A 19508-nucleotide genomic window follows, 5' to 3' on the forward strand; every position below is an offset into this window, starting at 1 on the left:
TCACACACGTTATAGTTAGGAATTAGCATTTAAAAAACCTTGCAAATTCACTGAAAAAACCATAGGTTTCACACATGTTATAGTTAGTGGAAATTTTACTGATAAAAAACCAATGAAATTCCCCCGTTATAGTTAGTGCAGGCAACTATAACTCACGCGACCGCAATCTTCTGCTGATGACATATGTGTCTTTATGAAAAAAAAATATTTGTAATATATGTATAGCTAAAAATGTATGGAAGAAGACATGGGCAAATAAGTGTCTAAATACAGTATTAGCATCAGCAGAGGATTGCGGTCGCGTGAGTTATAGTTGCCTGCACTAACTATAACGGGGGAATTTCATTGGTTTTTTATCAGTAAAATTTCCACTAACTATAACATGTGTGAAACCTATGGTTTTTTCAGTGAATATATATATATATATATTCACTGAAAAAACCATAGGTTTCACACATGTTATAGTTAGCTGGGCATTTCCCTCGTAAAAAACCAATGAAATTCCCCTGTTATAGTTAGTGCAGGCAACTATAACTCACGCGACCGCAATCCGCTGCTGATGACGTCAGATATTACATCACTGTATTTAGACACTTATTTACCCATGTCTTCTTCCATTCATCTTTAGCTATACATATATTACATTTTTTTTTTTCAGAAAGACACATATGTCATCAGTGATGTAATATCTGACGTCATCAGCAGCGGATTGCGGTCGCGTGAGTTATAGTTGCCTGCACTAACTATAACAGTTGAATTTCATTGTTTTTTTACGAGGGAAATGCCCAGCTAACTATAACATGTGTGAAACCTATGCTTTTTCAGTGAATTTGTACGGTTTTTTAAATGCTAAGTTATGTATTTATTAATATATTTTTTTAAACAAAACTTTTTCACGGCGCGCGCACCGTGCGCTGCGCGGTGGGCTCGCGGTGCGCTTCGCACGCGGTGGGCACGCGGTGCGCTTGGCGCACAGCGCGACCAATTTACGCAGTTCGTGCCGTGTTCGCGCGGTGCGCTTCGCGCACCGTGCGCGCGCGGTGGTCACGCGGTGCGCTTTGCGCACCGCGCGCCCACTTTACGCAGTTCGTGCCGTGCGTGCACGGAGCGCTTTGCCCGTTTCACTCGTGAAAAACCATTGAAATTCCCCCGTTATAGTTAGTGCAGGCAACTATAACTCACGCGACCGCAATCCTCTGCTGATGACGTCAGATATTACATCACTGTATTTAGACACTTATTTACTCATGTCTTCTTCCATTATTTTTAGCTATACATATATTACAAATATTTTTTTTTTAAGAAAGACACATATGTCATCAGTGATGTAATATCTGACGTCATCAGCAGAGGATTGCGGTCGCGTGAGTTATAGTTGCCTGCACTAACTATATCGGGGGAATTTCAATGGTTTTTCACGAGTGAAATGTCCAGCTAACTATAACATGTGTGAAACCTATGTTTTTTTAAGTGAATTTGCAAGGTTTTTTAAATGCTAATTCCTAACTATAACGTGTGTGAAACCTATGGTTTTTTCAGTGAATTTGTACGTTTTTTTAAATGCTAAGTTATGTATTTTTTTTTTTTTTTTAAGGTTTTTCACCATGCGCTCGGTACGCGCGCGGTGCGCTTCGCGCACGGTACGCGCACGGTGCGCGTGCTGTGGGCGCGCGGTGCACTACGCACACCGCACGCCCACGTTACGCAGTTCGCGGAATTTTCCGTTTCTATCGTACGCGCAGGCTATGCGCACTCCGCGATTTTTCGTAACAAAAATAAAACAAATTTTGGCCCTGGGGGGTTCCTTCTGGGACCCCCTGACAAAGGCTAGGGGGTCAGGAACTGTCCACCCTGCCCCCTTTTCACATTCTCCACCTTTGTTTTTCACCCCCTCAGACTGCGAGAGACAAAATGGCGGCCGACACTTCCTGGTTTCGACCGATTCGAATGTCTACTAAGATCTAACAACCAATCAGAAACACGCTCGCACACGGCAGGGTGCTCCCACCGTGCGCGTACGGTGCGCGCCTATAGATATATATATGCTTTTAAATGCTATTTTCTCAGGAAATACTGAACAGATTTACACCAGACCTGCAAAAGCCACATCCCTGACCTGAGGACTACCTCTCTGCCAAATTTCAAGTAATTCTGTTCAGCCGTTCGGGCTGTAGCTTGGACTAAAGGTCCCTATGGAAAAATGCATGGGGAAAACGCATTTTGGGACCCCCCTTTTTATCAGCCCCCACTTGACGAATCCCCCCGAGACTTTCAGGGAAGGAGCGGAGCGGAGCGCCCCACCTATTTTGAAAATTTCGCGAGGATTCGTCAATCGGCGCCAAAGTTATTCCAAATAGAATGTTGCGGATTTCCTATGGAAACACGATCCTAACTCTAACTATCTACTGGCGACCGCCAGTAGATAATATATATATATATATATATATATATATATATATATATATATACGCCATCCTGCTTGTATTTGGTGCACTGTTATCAACAAAATAAAACCACTACCTGCATCCCTCTGTACCCGCTTCGTTTCTTGGAATCATCTATTTGTTCAATGCTCTGGTGTGGCTCCCGTGGTAGGGTGGTGGTTGAAGCCCACTGAATTTTGTGATATATATATATATGTGTGAGTATCTCAATATAGAGGCTCCATGTTTTTTATGCACTTCATATCATGCCATGTAATTCCAATCAGCCCTAATTTTACTCAATGCCACATACTTCCACGCAACATAATTAAACTCCATACAGTTCCATTCCACACCGCATAATTCATCAACAAACCACATATTTCAACTCAACACAATTACACAACACACCACATACATCTGATTAACACCACAGAATTCCACGTCATGCCACAAAAATCAACAGCACACCACATAATTAAACTCCACAACACAAAATGCCATTCCACATAATTACTCTGACACACAATCCCACTCCACATAATTGCAGTACACTCAGTACCACATAATTACTATCCACATTTTCCCACTACATTCCATGTCACATAATTCCACTAGACAAATTCACTCCACACATTCCCCAACACACAATTCCACAACTAACAATTTCAATCCAACCCACATAATTCCACTCCACAGCACAGAACACATGGGTAAAAGACTGTCCATTTACATCGGCAATACTTGTAACTCTCACAAATGCGAGACCAATTTGCATTGCAAATGCTTGTTTTCTGTTAGTAGCACTAAGAAATGGTATGTGTGGTTTGGGTATGACATGTTCCACCTGTGACCAAGGTATCAGGGATGCAAAAACATGTTGGATGGCTTGGTCATTTGCTGCACGGTGCGTTTCTTCTACAGTTGATTATAAAATATAGAGAAATATACATTCTAACGACACCGGTATGCACGTCTCTCTAGATCTCAGCCGAAGTTCGAGTACCAAGGTGGCTGCAACCGCTTTCTAGTTGAAGTAATGGCAGCCAATCAGATGTCATTTTGAGATCTGTCAGATCTGCAGAGAGTCCATGTCCCTAGATATCTATAATTATTATTTTTTTTATAACTCCAAAACTACTGAAAGGATTTATGGCAAATCACAATAAGAGATCTTTCCCAACCAAGATCTAGCTTTCTGCCATATTTGGTGTAATGCAGTTCCGAGGTTTGGGCTGTAGTCGTTTTCAAAATCCCTAAGGGAAATTGCTTGGTGAAAACGCATTTTGGGACACAACCTTTTTAACTGGCCCCATTTGACGAATCACCCTGAAAGTTTCCAGACAGCAGCTGAAGTGATTGGCATTTTAGTTTTGAAAATTCAGCAGTGATATAATATGTGGGGTAATTAGCAGTGCATGGCGGGGGCATGAGTTTTAGTTCCCGTAGGACACAAGTTATAGTTTCTTGACATAACTCTAACTCTAACTGCTGAATTTCAATGTTTTTTTGGGTGCAAATTCTAAACCTAACTATAATGTCCCAGTAACCGTTGTTTTTTTAGTGAATTTCTAAGTTAAAAAAAAATTCTATTTCCTAACTATAATGTCTCTGTAATATTTGATTTTTTCTGTGGATTATATCCCCCAGAGTGTCTGTTTCGAGATATTTATATATATATATATACATATACATCTTTACTCAATTGTCCTGCTACAGTGGGAGCACTTTCCAGTCGGTGCCCGCGTCGCGACCAGGGCAAAGTCTCGCAATTAATTTCTTCACAAAAATAATAGTGCGGCACTCCTCTTGGTGATTTAGATGTTATTTATTTCAAATTGAATCGAAAGACGCGATTTGAAATAACATCTAAATCACCAAGAGGAGTGCTGCGCTATTATTTTTGTGAAGAAATATATATATATATATATATTATATATATATATATATATATATATATATATATATATATATATATATATATATCATGCTCTCACTCCGTCTTGGTCCCTGCACTCGCGATCGGGTGCTTTCATGCACGGTGACAGAAACCGTGCGGATTCCGAATCCCCAGCTCGTGGCAAAAACACCAGCACTCACAAGAACGCTCCTTTCATATATTTATTTGAAAGGTTTAACACACACACTAGACGCGTTTCGGCTTGCCGCCTTTGTCAATAGAGGCCGGCGCCAGTTTTCCACAGATTTAAATATCTTTACATTGAGAGACATCAACAAGGGACACCTACACTTGCTTCAGTGAAGGTGTCATCCATATTGGAATGGGTTCGTAATGTGCATTATGTTCAAATAAACATAAATGATTATGCCCTGGATGGGCTTTAACAAACTACAAAGAACATAATATAGTCATTAATTGCATACAAAACAGAAAACTTTACAATTATGCCCTGGATGGGCTCTGCATCCTATTATATGTTGTCATAAGAATTAACCCATTGATCTCTCATTTTTAGAACAGAAAAACAAAAAGACACAAGACCTTACAGAGTAGAGAATATTATAAATGTACAGCCATTTCTTCCCCACTGTTGAGGCCGCCTGGTCTTTTGGTCTGGTTATCAATAATGTGTCGTGATTCCAGTCTGCGTAGTTGCAGCAGTCTGTTACCACCTCTCACATTATTGGGCACTTGGTCCATGCAAAAGAAGCTTAAAAGGTCTCTGTTACTTTGATGGAACATCTCAAAATGCCGTGCCACCGGATAGGTGGGATCTCTGTTTTGTATGGCCCTGAGATGTTCTAAAATTCTGATCTTTGTCGGGTGAATTGTGCTGCCAATATATCTCAACCCACACGGACATATCAAACAATATACCGTGTGGGTAGTGTTGCAGTTCATTAGAGTTTTGATTTTCTTAGGTTCCCTCATTCCTGGTACCTTATACTCCAGTGTTTTTTTACTTCATCAATTCGCTTTAAAAAGTCCTTAGTGTCTCTTGTGTACGAAGCCAGTTCTTTAACAGAATCAAAAAGAAAAAAGTCCACAAACCTTGACATGTGTTCCGTCAAACTTCCTATCGATGAAACAATGGGACGACCAGGTGGGCAGGTTGCATTCTTGTGTAGTTTCGGGAGATGGTAAAAAGTTGGTACACGGGGATATTTGCACTCCAGATAGGCAAATTCCTCCTTGTTAAGCATTCCTCTATGATACCATCTATTTAGTAATGATCTGTATGTGTTCACACTTTCTTCGAACACTTTTCTTGTCACTCGAATGTAGCTTGTCCCATCATTCAACTGTGTCATAGCTTCCTTGATGTAGTAGTCTTTGGTCAATAAAACCACATTCCCTCCTTTATCGGATGGTTTACACACAATGTTTTTATCTTGTTTCAAATCCATAATTGCTTTTATTTGTGATTCCTTGATGTTGTTCCCACTTCTGTTTCTTTTATCTGTGTGGCGGAGCCTTGAGAGGTCCTTTGTAATCGCATCATTAAAGACGTCGATGGCATCAGCTGGCATTAACGGGCAGAATTTTGACTGTGGTTTGAAGGGACTTCCGGGATTGATTTGTTCCTCTCCTACACGTCTTGTGGACGGTGGGATCAATGTTGTCGGATTTCCTTCATCTGCCAGGTCCTGCAGAACTGCCAAGGTTTCCACATCACTCGCTGTCAGATTGTCTTCTCTCCGTGTATCCCCTACATTTCTGTCCAGAGTGGTGCGTTCCTTTCCTTTAAAGAACTTGAGCAGTTTAACTTTTCTGCAAATTTCCTTGATGTGAGGTTCACAACGGTAAGAGTTTCGGTATTTATCTCTTGTTCCATTGTTTTCTGCTCCGAGTTACTCTCGGCGATGCGTTGCTGCTGCTTGCACCACCCTCCTCTCCTCGTCCTGCGTTTGCTTTTCTTTGTCTCTGTTGCGACTTCTCTGGTGGCTTGCCTCTTCCTCCTTTGTTCCACGTTTCCCTGATTACCTGGAATTCCTCTAAAAAAGGTGCCGATGTGGGGCCAGCACTATGTGTTGGTTTTGAGGTTCTGCATTCTCTCAATCCTTCGTCCTCACTCTGATCTGTGACTTCAGACTCCGAGGTCTCCCTATGTTCAACAGCAAGTTTGCTTTTATCGGTTAACAACTGCTTCCTTGATTGCTCATATCTTTTTGCAAATGTCAAGATGCGACCTTGTGAATAGTCTCGCTCGTCTCTTTCGAATTTGTCCTGTTTCCGTTGTTTAATCTTTTGTTCGTAGACTTTTAGACGCTTTCTCATATCCTCACGTAGTTCATTTTGTTTGTTGGTGTCGGTGTTTTCAGTAATGCGTTTTTCCAATTCCTCAATCTCCAACAGAATTTGCTCTCTGTCACTCCAAGCAAATTTAATGAGGATGATTAGCATCCCTTTTGATGATTCCGCCGTATGTTGTGCCCATTCCTCCAACAGTAACGGGTTTGGGTTTTCATACGCGGGGACAGTGTAGATTCTGAGCCCCCGCGGGATCCTCCCCACTTCAATATAATTCTGGAGTGAGGTTGCCTCCCACCACTTGCGGGTTTCCCTTTCGTATAGTTTCTCTAGTTGGGAAAATTGGTTTTTAAGGAGGTTGCTGCCATTGGCTGTTGTGCGTGTATTTCCGCTGTCTCCTTCGCTGCTTGGCGAGTCTTTATGTTTTTTGAAAATTTCTGTGGCTGCCTCGCGTCGAGCCTCTTCATCAAACATATTAAAGAGCTTGTATAAGCTTTTACGTGTGTTGCGTTCTTTCGATCTGTCGAGAAAGTTCACTGAACGAAACTCGTTTAATATTGTCCCGCGCTTCGGATCAGTTTCATCTTTGAAGCGCCAGCTGCTACGTTTCCGATACAGCTTCTACGGACCGATGATACAATGTTGCAACTTACAGTTCTCGGCGGTGAAGGGAATTGTTTATCATGCTCTCACTCCGTCTTGGTCCCTGCACTCGCGATCGGGTGCTTTCATGCACGGTGACAGAAACCGTGCGGATTCCGAATCCCCAGCTCGTGGCAAAAACACCAGCACTCACAAGAACGCTCCTTTCATATATTTATTTGAAAGGTTTAACACACACACTAGACGCGTTTCGGCTTGCCGCCTTTGTCAATAGAGGCCGGCGCCAGTTTTCCACAGATTTAAATATCTTTACATTGAGAGACATCAACAAGGGACACCTACACTTGCTTCAGTGAAGGTGTCATCCATCTTGGAATGGGTTCGTAATGTGCATTATGTTCAAATAAACATAAATATATATACGCACACTCCGTCACTCCTCATCATGTTTGCAAAGACGGATATATATATATATATATATATATATATATATATATATATATATATATATATATATATATATATAGTGAGTGTGTCTCCACACTTGGGAGGATGTAAATTTGAAAATAAGACAAAAGTGAATTGCAGTACCTTGCCTAGTTGTGCTACCTGTTCTTGGAACTGCACAGAAGTACTGGGATATATATACATCGAGAAAGGCCCTTAACGCTTAAACGCATCTGTCAGTGCGGGGGGTCCGCACATTAAATAATTGCTGACAACATCAACTCGTGAGTGCATCCGTTTTTAGTTTGATATTGCGCTATAGTGGAATAATTATATGTGTGTAATGTGTTTCCCCCCTTGTCCACCGTCCATGGATCCGCAGAGAATCCACTGATATGTGTCACCAAGAATGAACATTTGTGGGCATTTGCCCTTTTTAAACATTTATGCCCCCAGGGGTTGGCAGGATTATGTTTTGGGGGGGCATGGCCCCCCTCTTCCAGCTTAGCATAGGCCCCAGGGACTCCATCCCACACAGCCAATTGGTTCAATGAGAGGTGGAGGTGCTAGCCCACCTTTTAGCCAAGGCCCAGTGACCCCATCCCCAAAGATGACTGGTTTACTAAGGGGAGTAGGTTGTATAAAGGATATGAAACATTGTTTACTGGTTAACACATAAACAATTGCTGCACTATCAAATCGTACTGAGACAAACATTAAACAATTTACGTGTGTTAAAAATACTAAACACAATATGTGTTTATAATTGAAAAACATGCATTCAAATAAATTAACATATAAAATGTAATGGGGGTACATAATCAGGAAGAATGTTAAGATTACAACACCATGGCACCCTTGCTATTTCACTGCCCATTGTTATGATTCAAGACTTGGCTCCCTTTCAATAAGTAGGGCAAGCAACTTCAATCTGCAGTTACAGTGGCAAACATGGGTGGCACACTGGGCACAGCAACTGATACAGAATGGAGCTCATGGTCAGATCTGGCAGAAACCATACATTGCTTTAATGAAGAGTGGCCTTCTCTCCCATCGTCTGCTCAGTCAGCCTTATAAAACCAATTCAGCAGCGCATCATAATTTCTAGCCACTATCCAAGGGAATGCAAAACTGATGGGAGTTGTTTGACGGTTATCTATAATATGCCTTATTATGGCGTTGAACGGGCAGCAGATGATGATGCATGTTAACAGGCAGAACACTGTTCAAATAGGTACTTAATATATCACATTTTCATTCCTATGTACATTTATTTCAAGAGGGAAAACTTACCTATAGGACATGGGGTGTCCACTTGTACTGGTGGTAGATTCATCATGTAGTCTACAAAATAGCAACAAAAAGATAACTTGTAGCGACTACATGAGTATACATGTTTGGAAAAAATATATATGTTGCTAACAAGCTAAACACCTGGGTTGCACTACTGTCTCCGTTCACACCAAATGGAGGAATCAGATATTCCATGAGTGTAATATAAATGGCCTCATCATCTAAACTCAACATTATTAGGAAGAAGGCAAGAGCAGGTGTCGATGAACAATATAGAGAAGTTTCTGGTTACTAGAAAACCTTCACAGTTTGAGCATTTTTATTCACTGTTAAATTTATTTTATGTCTGACATAACATTGAAATGACATACAATATAATAAAATGGGGAAAAAAAATGCAGATCGAGTATGGTATTTATTTACAAGAAAGAAATTGCTTAAACCCAAAGACATTCGAAACAAGCATCAGTAAAATACATTACTCAGTAGGACGCACGGCATTTCCTCAAATTGTGTAAGTGGTCTTTTTCAATGGTTTTCTTTGTAATAGTATTCACCCAAAAAGTACTGTAAAGAAATGTGCACCACCTATTTTTGTGAATTCAAAAAACAAGCACTTATATTCTTAACAAGCATTAACAATGGTACTAAATCTTTGCTTTGTATGGTGCATACAGAGGCACCAACAGAAATCTGCCTTTATCAGGACATTTCTGGGTTATTAGAGTGCTTAGGTGCATGATAAGTTGACAGTCAGGGCCTCATTACGATGTTGTGCGGACGTAATACCGTTGTTGTCTCGGGACAGACGACCTGCGGTCGGCGGTCCCGACGCGGCTATTATTACTCCTATTTGCCTATGGGAGCTTGTGCTGCGGCCTTAAACCAGCTGCAGCACAAGCTCCCATAGAGAAATTTGAGTTTCCTTTCAGCCCTGCAGTTGGAGGCTTTCAAACCGACATCTCTGGTTTCACTTTCGACCACCGTGTTACAATGACGGCGGCCACATGTGAAACCGGACGGTAATTCCCGCTGGCTTGCGACCGGCTCAAGGAGCCAGTCGGCCAGTTGGAACCGGCAAGTAATCCACTAAGGACGGCGTTTCCGCCATCAGGATTACGATGTCGGTTTCCCACAGGCTTTCCATGGTGGGCTTTCTGACATGGAAAGCCTGTCGGAAAGTGACTTTGGGTGTTCCTAGCTGGGCCTCCTTCCTGCGGCCTCAAGTTAGGGGACGTGCCCCCCTGGTAAACCCTGCAACATGGTGCAGGGATTAACAGACTCCCATTTCTCTATGGGAGCTTGTGCTGAAGGCGGTCTACATCCGCAGCACAGGCTCCTATAGAGAAATGGGAGTAATCGACCACTCCTTGTGCAGTCGCATTGTAATAGCGGTGTCAGGTGAATATGAGTCGGCCAGACATCGCAATGATGCCCATAATATGGCCCTCAGTGTGTCAAGCTTGCACTGTGTGAAGAGCTCTTTAGAGAGTTACTTGGGGAGAGTTACCTACAGTGTGATTGGGCTTGACAGATGCCTGGCTAGCGGGGGTGCGAGGCTCTCTTAAGAAACTCCTGCCTGAAGAGGAAAGCTCTTTCTGCTGCCGCTGCTGTAAGGTCATTGCTGAATTTGGTGGAGTAAAGGATTACCTTCTGCCACATTGCCACAGACAAATTTAAATATCAATGGCAGACATTTGAAGTTCCCCATACATGACAAAGGAACGGCCAAATGGCGTTTTTTTGACAGTCCTGAACTCTGTGGACAAAATGGTAAGTAGGACTGAACAGTGACATCATTAAAACACACTGGCATGTTTATCGCTAGAGAAACATGATACAATCTGGTGCAGGGAATGAGTGAGTGCACTGAAGCAAGCCGACCTCTGAGTGGTTCCAGAGCAATGAAATCCACCAAGCAGTTCACAGAACTAAAAAGTTGTAGGGGCATTCATGGATATTATTAATCAGACTTTTAACGTGACTCACGTTGGAATTGCATCCGCTGTCTCATGCTGCAGAAGCAGTTTGTGGTGCTTTTCCGTTCACATCTCCCTGCTAGCCTGTTTCCCAACAGACCCTTTGTGTAGCACATAGCATAGTAGTACCCGACCTGGAGCAACCATAAAAGAGGCACAAAGGTTTCTGCCCTTAGCTGTGATAAGCCCAACTGGTCGGGTTACCCCATTTATATATAACTCAACTGAAAGTGTCATCAAGAAAGACCTCCACTAAAAGGCAGTGGCGTGACGAAACTTGAGGGTTCATAGAGGGGGCCTCCTCCGGGCTCAGTCAAGAGATCTCAGGCCAGGTTACTGTGCTGGGGGGGCCCATGGAGCTTGTACCCACCCACACTGCGGGGTGCTAAGGGTCGCCTTCGCCTTGCACACCTAAATGTGCAGTTTCACTCCTTCCCCGACAGTCTGCCAAAGGCTGTGATTCAGGACGCCTAATCGGTACAAAAGGGGGTGGTGATGGACGGAGCATCAGAACCAATCAAACACTCACACCCAGTCAACAGATCTGGGTTTGATCCATCACCGTTCTTTAGCCCACTCTGTCACCCCAGTTAAGACATGGCCATATGCAAATCAGTCTGACCCTGTGCCTCATGGGAACAGTCCAGCCCGAACTGCCAAGCCATGCCTTCCCTGGACCGGAAACAAGCTTCCTAGGACCGGTTTCTGGCATTTCAGCCGTCTTCAGCCAGGCTTGCTTGAATCCAGTGGCAAAGTGAGCAAGGGACTCACGTCTGAGCATACCCTGCCAACTTATGGCGAACAAAGCGGTACAAAAGGGGGTGGTGATGGACGGAGCATCAGAACCAATCAAACACTCACACCCAGTCAACAGATCTGGGTTTGATCCATCACCGTTCTTTAGCCCACTCTGTCACCCCAGTTCAGACATGGCCATATGCAAATCCGTCTGACCCTGTGCCTCATGGGAACAGTCCAGCCTGAACTGCCAAGCCATGCCTTCCCTGGACCAGAAACAAGCTTCCTAGGACCGGTTTCTGGCATTTCAGCCGTCTTCAGCCAGGCTTGCTTGAATCCAGTGGCAAAGTGAGCAAGGGACTCACGTCTGAGCATACCTTGCCAACTTATAGCGAACAAAGCGCTACAAAAGGGGGTGGTGATGGACGGAGCATCAGAACCAATCAAACACTCACACCCAGTCAACAGATCTGGGTTTGATCCATCACCGTTCTTTAGCCCACTCTGTCATCCCAGTTCAGACATGGCCATATGCAAATCAGTCTGACCCTGTGCCTCATGGGAACAGTCCAGCCCGAACCAGGACGCCTAATCAGCAGTTATTGCTAACAAAGGCGCTCATTTATATTTTGGCGGCAAGGAAACGTAGTCGCAAAAGTGAGCGAGTAACCTTATTGCCAAATTAATGGTCAGCCTTCCTGATTCATATGTGGGCAGATCGTAGGTGTGGCTATGGGGATGACCCCCATTGCCGAAACTCACCAATGGACCCATGGAGTAAGGGCCCAAACAGGATGGGTGGACATATGGTCCTTTCTTTTTTAACTGTCCATCACCGCCAGGCAAAAGCTGGTAGTGAGGTACAGTAAATAAATGCAATAATGCCCCATCCTACCAGAGGAGATGACTGCAATGGCAAGTGGGGCATTATATATTTTATTTTCAAAATGAAAATCCTGTTTCGAGATTTTCTTTTTGAAAATAAAAAAGAAAACAGTTCGGTGCAGGTCTGCACTAATCTGACGCAGCCCTGCACAAAACAACGAAATGCCTTGGCAGGAACCACTGTGACGGTGGTTTTTGCCAATGCATTATAAATTACCGCCTTAGCGGACCTTTATAAATTGGCTGGACGGTTCCTATGCCGTGGAGACAGAGTAATTTACTCCCTCCACCTGGCAGAACGACATGCCGTTCTCTAAATAATCAATCAGGACCAAAGTCGTCATTGAATTTCAAAGAGTGCCATTCACCACTCTCCTCACCTGGCAGTGCTTAATTTGAGCTGGTGGTTTACAAATACACATAACATAACATTTTAATGCATTTATACAATTTGCCCCCATCTTATTTCAAAGATCACAACCTTTCATTTGAAAGTCATGCCACTACAACCTAACAATACCTAATATCCTCTATCTTATCTTTTTGCCCCACCAGCAATCTGCAGCAAAAAGAAACAGGAGTGAATGCATGGAATGGTTTACTTGCACACAGAATACTAATCATAGTAACCAACAAACTGAATAGCACAGGACTAACCATGTTTTACACTGTATCTCTTTATTCAGCCATACCATATACTCTTAAGTGCATTATAAGCCCCCGGTAAATGCTAACTTTGGAATGGCTGCATCAATACATGTCGTGTTTGGTGTCAAATGCTTTGGAATACTACCCCCCCCACCAATTCTGGCGGTGGGGGTAGCATTCCACCCTTTTAGAGGGAGAGACATGTTCACACTGGCTAAACCCGGTAGGACTTTCCTGAGCCCTGGCATCGCAAAATGGATGCCTCTGCCACAGACACGGGTCTGGCCTCCTGCGGCTGACCGAAACTCCAGCAGGGGAGGCCTGGACAATAGGTTTCCTGTCACAGGGAGGTGTAACTACCTCCCCAGACAGACAGATGTGTATTGGGGATGGGCGGGAGCACTCTCTGGTGCTTTGAAGTCCTGCACTGGGGGCACACTTGGAGTCCCTATGCATAGTCCACTTCAAACTGGTTGCAGGGGCTACCTGCCCCTGCTTTGGCGCAAAACTGGACAAAGGAAATGGGCATAACCACCCCTCTTTCCAAGCCCACCCAGTGGTGGGCCTTAGAGTTATTCCATCCCCTAAACTTCCTATAAGTATAGGAATCCAGTCCTTAGGACTTTAGATAACCCTGGACGAAACTCTGTAACATATATCCTGGACGTTCGACTTTCTATCACAACTAGAAGACAGAAGAAATCTCCTTTGGGGTCAAGGAGTGACTCCCCTGCCTGGCAGGCACCAAAGAAGCAACTGACCAGTCTGCATCGCTGAAGCTCCTGCCGTACACCGAAGTCTTTGCATCACCAGAGGTAAATTTCCAGACTTCCCTGAGACTACCCTGAGTCCACTGCAAAGCTGAGGCCCGTGGCTATTGTGGGTGACGTGGAACCATGACCCCTGGACAATGTGATCTTTTGCAGAAACAGCATCTTCCTGGGCTTCCTCGAAGTTGTGCTTTGGGCTCTTAATTGCTCCATCCTTGAGCACCTTCTGCACCGAAGATTGCTGGCCTCCACTCCACGAGTGACCCGTCGGCCAGTTTCAAGTGCGACCGCTTGAGGCTCCTTTGCGATCACTAGCCCATTGGCTAGCAGGTCTCCACGAAGGCAACTCCTCTTCTGCTTGGGCTTTCCTAGTTGCTCCAGACGTGCCCTGACTTACCCTTGCTGGGTGAGTCCCACAGACCTTGCTGGTCTGCACCGCTGTCCTTTCTCTGAATTCCTGTGACTTGCCGTTGCCAAGGCTTGTTGGGTCTATTTTGGTCGCCGACACCGCAGAACTTGACAGACTTCATGGGACAGCTCAAATCCAGCTTGTGGACTTCGTCGATGCCTCCTGGACCTCGTGGCTGAAGAGTCAAGACACCCATCAACTCACCTGAAGCACCCGACATCTGTGGGCATGGGTCCATCTTGCCCTCGGTCACTGGCTAGTGACCCAGACTCTGTCCCCTCTGCTTTCAGGCTCCTTCCATCCTAGATCCAGACTTGGATCTATTTGAACACTTCTTTTCACGGCAGCAGCAGTTCTTTGCAGGCTTCCATTGAAATCGACGACGCGACCCAACACCAAAAGACACTTATGCACCCGGCTTCCTTGGGTGAGATAACTTGAGTACTCCAGTACTCCCGTGGGTGCTAGCCCTAGAACTCTTAAGTCCAAAAGGTTTTGTTCCTGACTCGATTAGAGTGTCCCTAATCTTTAAATTTCCAACCGCGACATTGCCCATAGAAGATAAAGGGAACCCGCGGTTGTGTTTACACACTGCATACAGTCCCCGGTGGTCCCCTGTGTCACTACCTTGGGTGGTTCCTTGGGGTCCCAGCAATTCTACAGGCTCTAGGCCTTGTGTCTAGTTCAGTCATGGTTCTTATACCACTTTTTTGGTATATGGTTTGGTACGCCCTTAGGGCCCAAACGTGTATTTGTGCTATTACTGATGATTGCTATCTTGTAACTTAAGTACTTCGTACTCCAGTCTCATAAAGAGACTAGAGGGGTGTGTGTTATCCTAAATACATATATTTTAAATATTTACCTGGTGTGGTTGTCCTTTCGTTTGATCATTCAAGAGATTATAGATTGGTAAAACAAGCTGCTTTACATTCCTTCAATACTTAGCCTAAAGGCTGCTCTCCATAGCTACCACTAGGATAGCTTTCAATAAAGGTTGTCTTTTACCTATCACCATAAGGGGTTGTTTGGACTGATACAAGGTGCCCACTAGTACTAGTGGACAGCATATATCAGGCCACCATCTCACACCTGCCTCGCTCCATGTGCATATGTAATGGATCGTTGCCAAGCTGGCACACCTAGGCACAGACACAGTATCCTAAAATCCCAACTTTACGACTACAATTTTGTCTCATTTAAACTTAAGTTTAACTTAAGACCAAAACTTAAGTTTAACTGAGACAAAATCCTAACTTGAGTACTCCTAAATGCCTTCTGTGAATACCGAAAGTCGTTAAGTTAGTATTTTGTCTTAGATTACTTTTTCGGGCCCAGTGTCTTTATGTCTCCACCCACCTCATGGTCATTGCGGTTGCAACCCAGTGAAGTTTAGTTCATAACTGGAGGCGCATCGGCCACCCTGCTCTAGTGGCACATAATTTCCTGATTGCGACCCGGGGGGCAGTCTTTGCCTCATTGTAAATCTCTGAAAAATGGCTTCTTTCGTATCACCAGCAATGCCACAAAGCAGTACTGTAAACAGGGTAATATCGGCATTTTGGCAATTGCTACTGTCATCAACAATGATAGCGTTAGTGCCTTCCAAGGGATTGTTTGATGGACCCTCCTACTCTACCTTGATTGCCTCAATCTGGTCCTTTTCATCATGGAAGAGATTTACTCACTTAGCTTGACCAATGGGTATAGACAAGACTTATCCTAGTTTACTTTCATCCCCGACGCTGCTCCAAAATCATCAAGCAGGCTTATGTTGCTGTTGCGGATTGCACCATTGCGAAGGTAAATTAGTGTCATTGGCCTATAGAGATATTATATGCCAGTACCTGCCAACTAGTATCCCCTATTCGAGGCCATTAGTTTGCAGGAGGCAGGCCAGGGGCTCCATTACTAATGTAAAAATAATGGGGGAAAAGGGGCATCCCTGTCTGTTACTCCTGACTATATATAGCACATCAGATATCGTCCTGCCTGTGAACACCAACACCCGTTGGTCCTTATTTAGAAATTTCACCTAGCGACGAAATTTTGGGACCAGTCCCATTCTCTGCAAGACCTCCATTAAATCCGACCACCCCATGGTGTTGAATGCTTTCTCAACGTTCAGAGAGAGATGATCCAGGGATCAGTCTGGTGTAGCTTAGACCGGTCCATGACTCTGAATAAGCGGCAGAGGTTTAGAAAGGTGTTTTGTCTAGGAATAAAACCATTCTGGTTCTGCTGTTCTATAGTCTGGGCACTGAGAAGTAAGTGATTTTCTAGTACCTTTCCCATGATATTGTAATCTAGGTTTAGGAGCGAGAGTGGGCAGTAAGGCTTCACCGACAAAGGGTCCCTACCCAGTTTCCGGAGGACAAGTATCAACGCCCCTCTCAGGGAGGCTGGGAGACATCCTGTATGCCTCACCACCTTGTGCAGCAGTCTGGGAGCGAGTCTTGGAATGTAAGTTGCATAAAAATCACCAGGGAACCCATCCAGAACTGGTGTCTTTTCTCAAGCCACTTGTGTTATGACTGTTTGGATCTTTTGGGTCGCGATCAGTTCCACAAGCCTTGCCCTCTGGAGTTTATTAATGGAGGGGAGCATCACTCTATTTGGGAAAGTATGTACCCCAGCGCTCTCTTGTTGGAGGAGAGACATAATGGTGCATAGTAGGAATGGAATACCGCATTGATCTCCACCTGCGTATTAATCATTTCCCCTTCCTGTGTAAGAATTACAACTATCCACACCCTAGGGTTGCCAGAGCATAGTAACCGGGCCAGCGAACACCCCAAACTGTCCACCTTAGCATGCTGTCATACAACCCAGTCATAACAGTCTAGTTGACTCAGTCTACACTTGTTGCTCAGTAATCTTACTCGTCTTGTGCTAGTTGCCTCGCGACCTGATCATCTGAAAGAGCCTTAAACTCATGTAAAAATGCCCTCTCTGGGATCTCTAGTAGGTCTCCACGTCTTATGTGTTGGTCAACAAAATACCTCTCTATGAGATCAGCCACAGTGGAGCAGAGTGCAATGTCATGTAGAGCCTCCTGGCGCTGTCTTCACGTTGGGAACTTGCGCCCGCGATCAACCCCAGCTGAAGAGCAATTTCAGTGGGTAGTGATCCAATAGACTTCGATCTAGGTATTCCACAACAACTACTCTCTCTACTATTGCTATGTTGAAAAAGTCTTAATCTATTCATGTGTGTAGTGCATGCAATCCTGAATAAAACAAGTACTATCGGCTCACAAAGTATAAGGAGCAGCATTGGTCAATCACCTGCCTGTCTATTGCCTACTGGTGAAGGCACTTTGCTATGTATTGTGTTCCTGAGAGGGATGGGGTAGAGCAGTCCTGTGGGACATATGGTAGGCAGTTGAATCTGCCCTAAAAATGTAGAAGGTGCCTTTGTATTAACTAGGAGGAATGGAGTCAGGGTGGATAGGAGGATGATGAATGCACTGTTAGGCACATAAATAGCCATGAACAAGTGGGGAGCCCCATCTAGTACCCCCTTGAGCACCATGTACCTGCACTCTGGGTCCATCCTTTTGAAATGGGGAATGAATGGGACACTGGGAGTGAACCATATAAACACTCCTCTAGCGTACCCCGAATAATTGGTTCCCACTGAGAGCCCCCGCCAACCCTTTTGTAATGTTGCTAACTCGAGAGCAACCAAGCGTGTCTCCTGGAGGCATGGAAGGTGTATGTGACACCTCTTCATATAAGAATGAATTCTATAGCATTTCATGATGGTAGTCATGCCTCAGACATTCAGGTTAGGACAGTGTAATGTGGGGAGACACCTCTAACAAACTTCTGACATTCCTACCTGAGGGGTATGTAGTAGTTCCAATTCCTCAACCACTCCTGCACATTCCCTGGTAGCCTGTTCTGTGGTTGGCCTGCTTCGTGGCCTCTTAAATGATGTGCATCTGTGCCTCCAAGTTTTTCATCCTCTGTTTTTGTCAGATAGGTCAGTTGATTTAGATTCCCCTTTGCCTCTAGCCATGCCCAGGATTCCGATGGAGAATTAATGTACCTGGTAACATTGCCGCCCAGGACTAGGAGCTTGGATGTGAATATCAACAAATAACATAGGTTCATTTGGCGGAGCCTTTTCATAACCTCCAGGAACAATTCCCATCTTTTCTGGACCTCCGTTGTACAATGTAGTTTCCGGTGTCCAGGGCCCTTTACTGAGTGAGGCTTGTAGTATATGATCTCTGTCCCAAGAGGCATGCCACCATTAGCCTGGGACCCTGTGTGCACATTTGATGCAAACGTATATGACAACAAGTCCTCTAGGTAGAAGTCCATGCTGGGCCCCTCTACCCTCTTCGGGAGGCCTACAATATGCACAATATTTCCACAGGAGATCTTTCAACATTGTCTGCTTTTATTTTCAGGTAGTCTACCTCCTCATGCAGTATCGTGAATGATCATTGCATGTCTCATACTGAAGGATGCCTTTCTGCTAATGCTGATTCATTAGTGTCCACTGAGGGTTTTTCATGGCCTGCTGTTAACAACCACAGTCCTAGTGCCACAACTTTAATTTTTGTCTCCGGGGTGTTTCTGACATCCAGGATGGCTTGCAGGATGGCTTCAAATTTGCCTGTGGACTCCTGCTGTGTCACAATAACTGTACTGGTGGAGGTCTGTTGGGAACTCATGTCCTCCAAAGTGGGGTCAGCGTCTTCATGAGATCCCCCAAAAGGGTCACATGGCTTACTCATGATTTTGCCTATGCTACCACTCATGGTTCTATCTGGAACCATCGACCAAGGGCAATCAGTTCTGATGTGACCAGGCCTGCAGTAAGGGGTCCTTGTCTCAATGCTGTGCGTTATAGAGCAGTGGGGGAGTTTTGCTTGTGCTCATGCAGTCAACAGTTCTCCATGTCCAGATGAGGAAACCCTCATGATGAGGCACCGCACCAGTTGCTGGGACCTCAATTTAACTCTTGTGTTGTCACTCCATCTATCCCTTCAGTACTACTTGTGCCCGTCAATGAAGTCTTGACGGTCAGAAGAGGCCTTCCATGACACCAAGGGCCTAGTATAAAGTAGAGTGAGGGGGAGAAAGA

General features: G+C 44.5%; 1 protein-coding gene across 2 annotated transcripts in view; it reads right to left on the reverse strand.

Moving 5' to 3' along the window:
- LOC146861821 (uncharacterized) overlaps window positions 1-19508 on the reverse strand; it is a 1143841-nt gene that overhangs the window by 645752 nt on the left and 478581 nt on the right. For both annotated transcript variants that reach the window (XM_085643198.1, XM_085643199.1), the window contains exon 7: window positions 8980-9030. In XM_085643198.1, the coding sequence (XP_085499324.1) occupies window positions 8980-9030 (51 nt within the window). The remainder of the gene's footprint in view (window positions 1-8979; window positions 9031-19508) is intronic.

The sequence above is a fragment of the Triturus cristatus genome, chromosome 2_2 (genome assembly GCF_964204655.1).
Source record: "Triturus cristatus chromosome 2_2, aTriCri1.1, whole genome shotgun sequence".
In the NCBI taxonomy this organism is placed as follows: domain Eukaryota; kingdom Metazoa; phylum Chordata; class Amphibia; order Caudata; family Salamandridae; genus Triturus; species Triturus cristatus.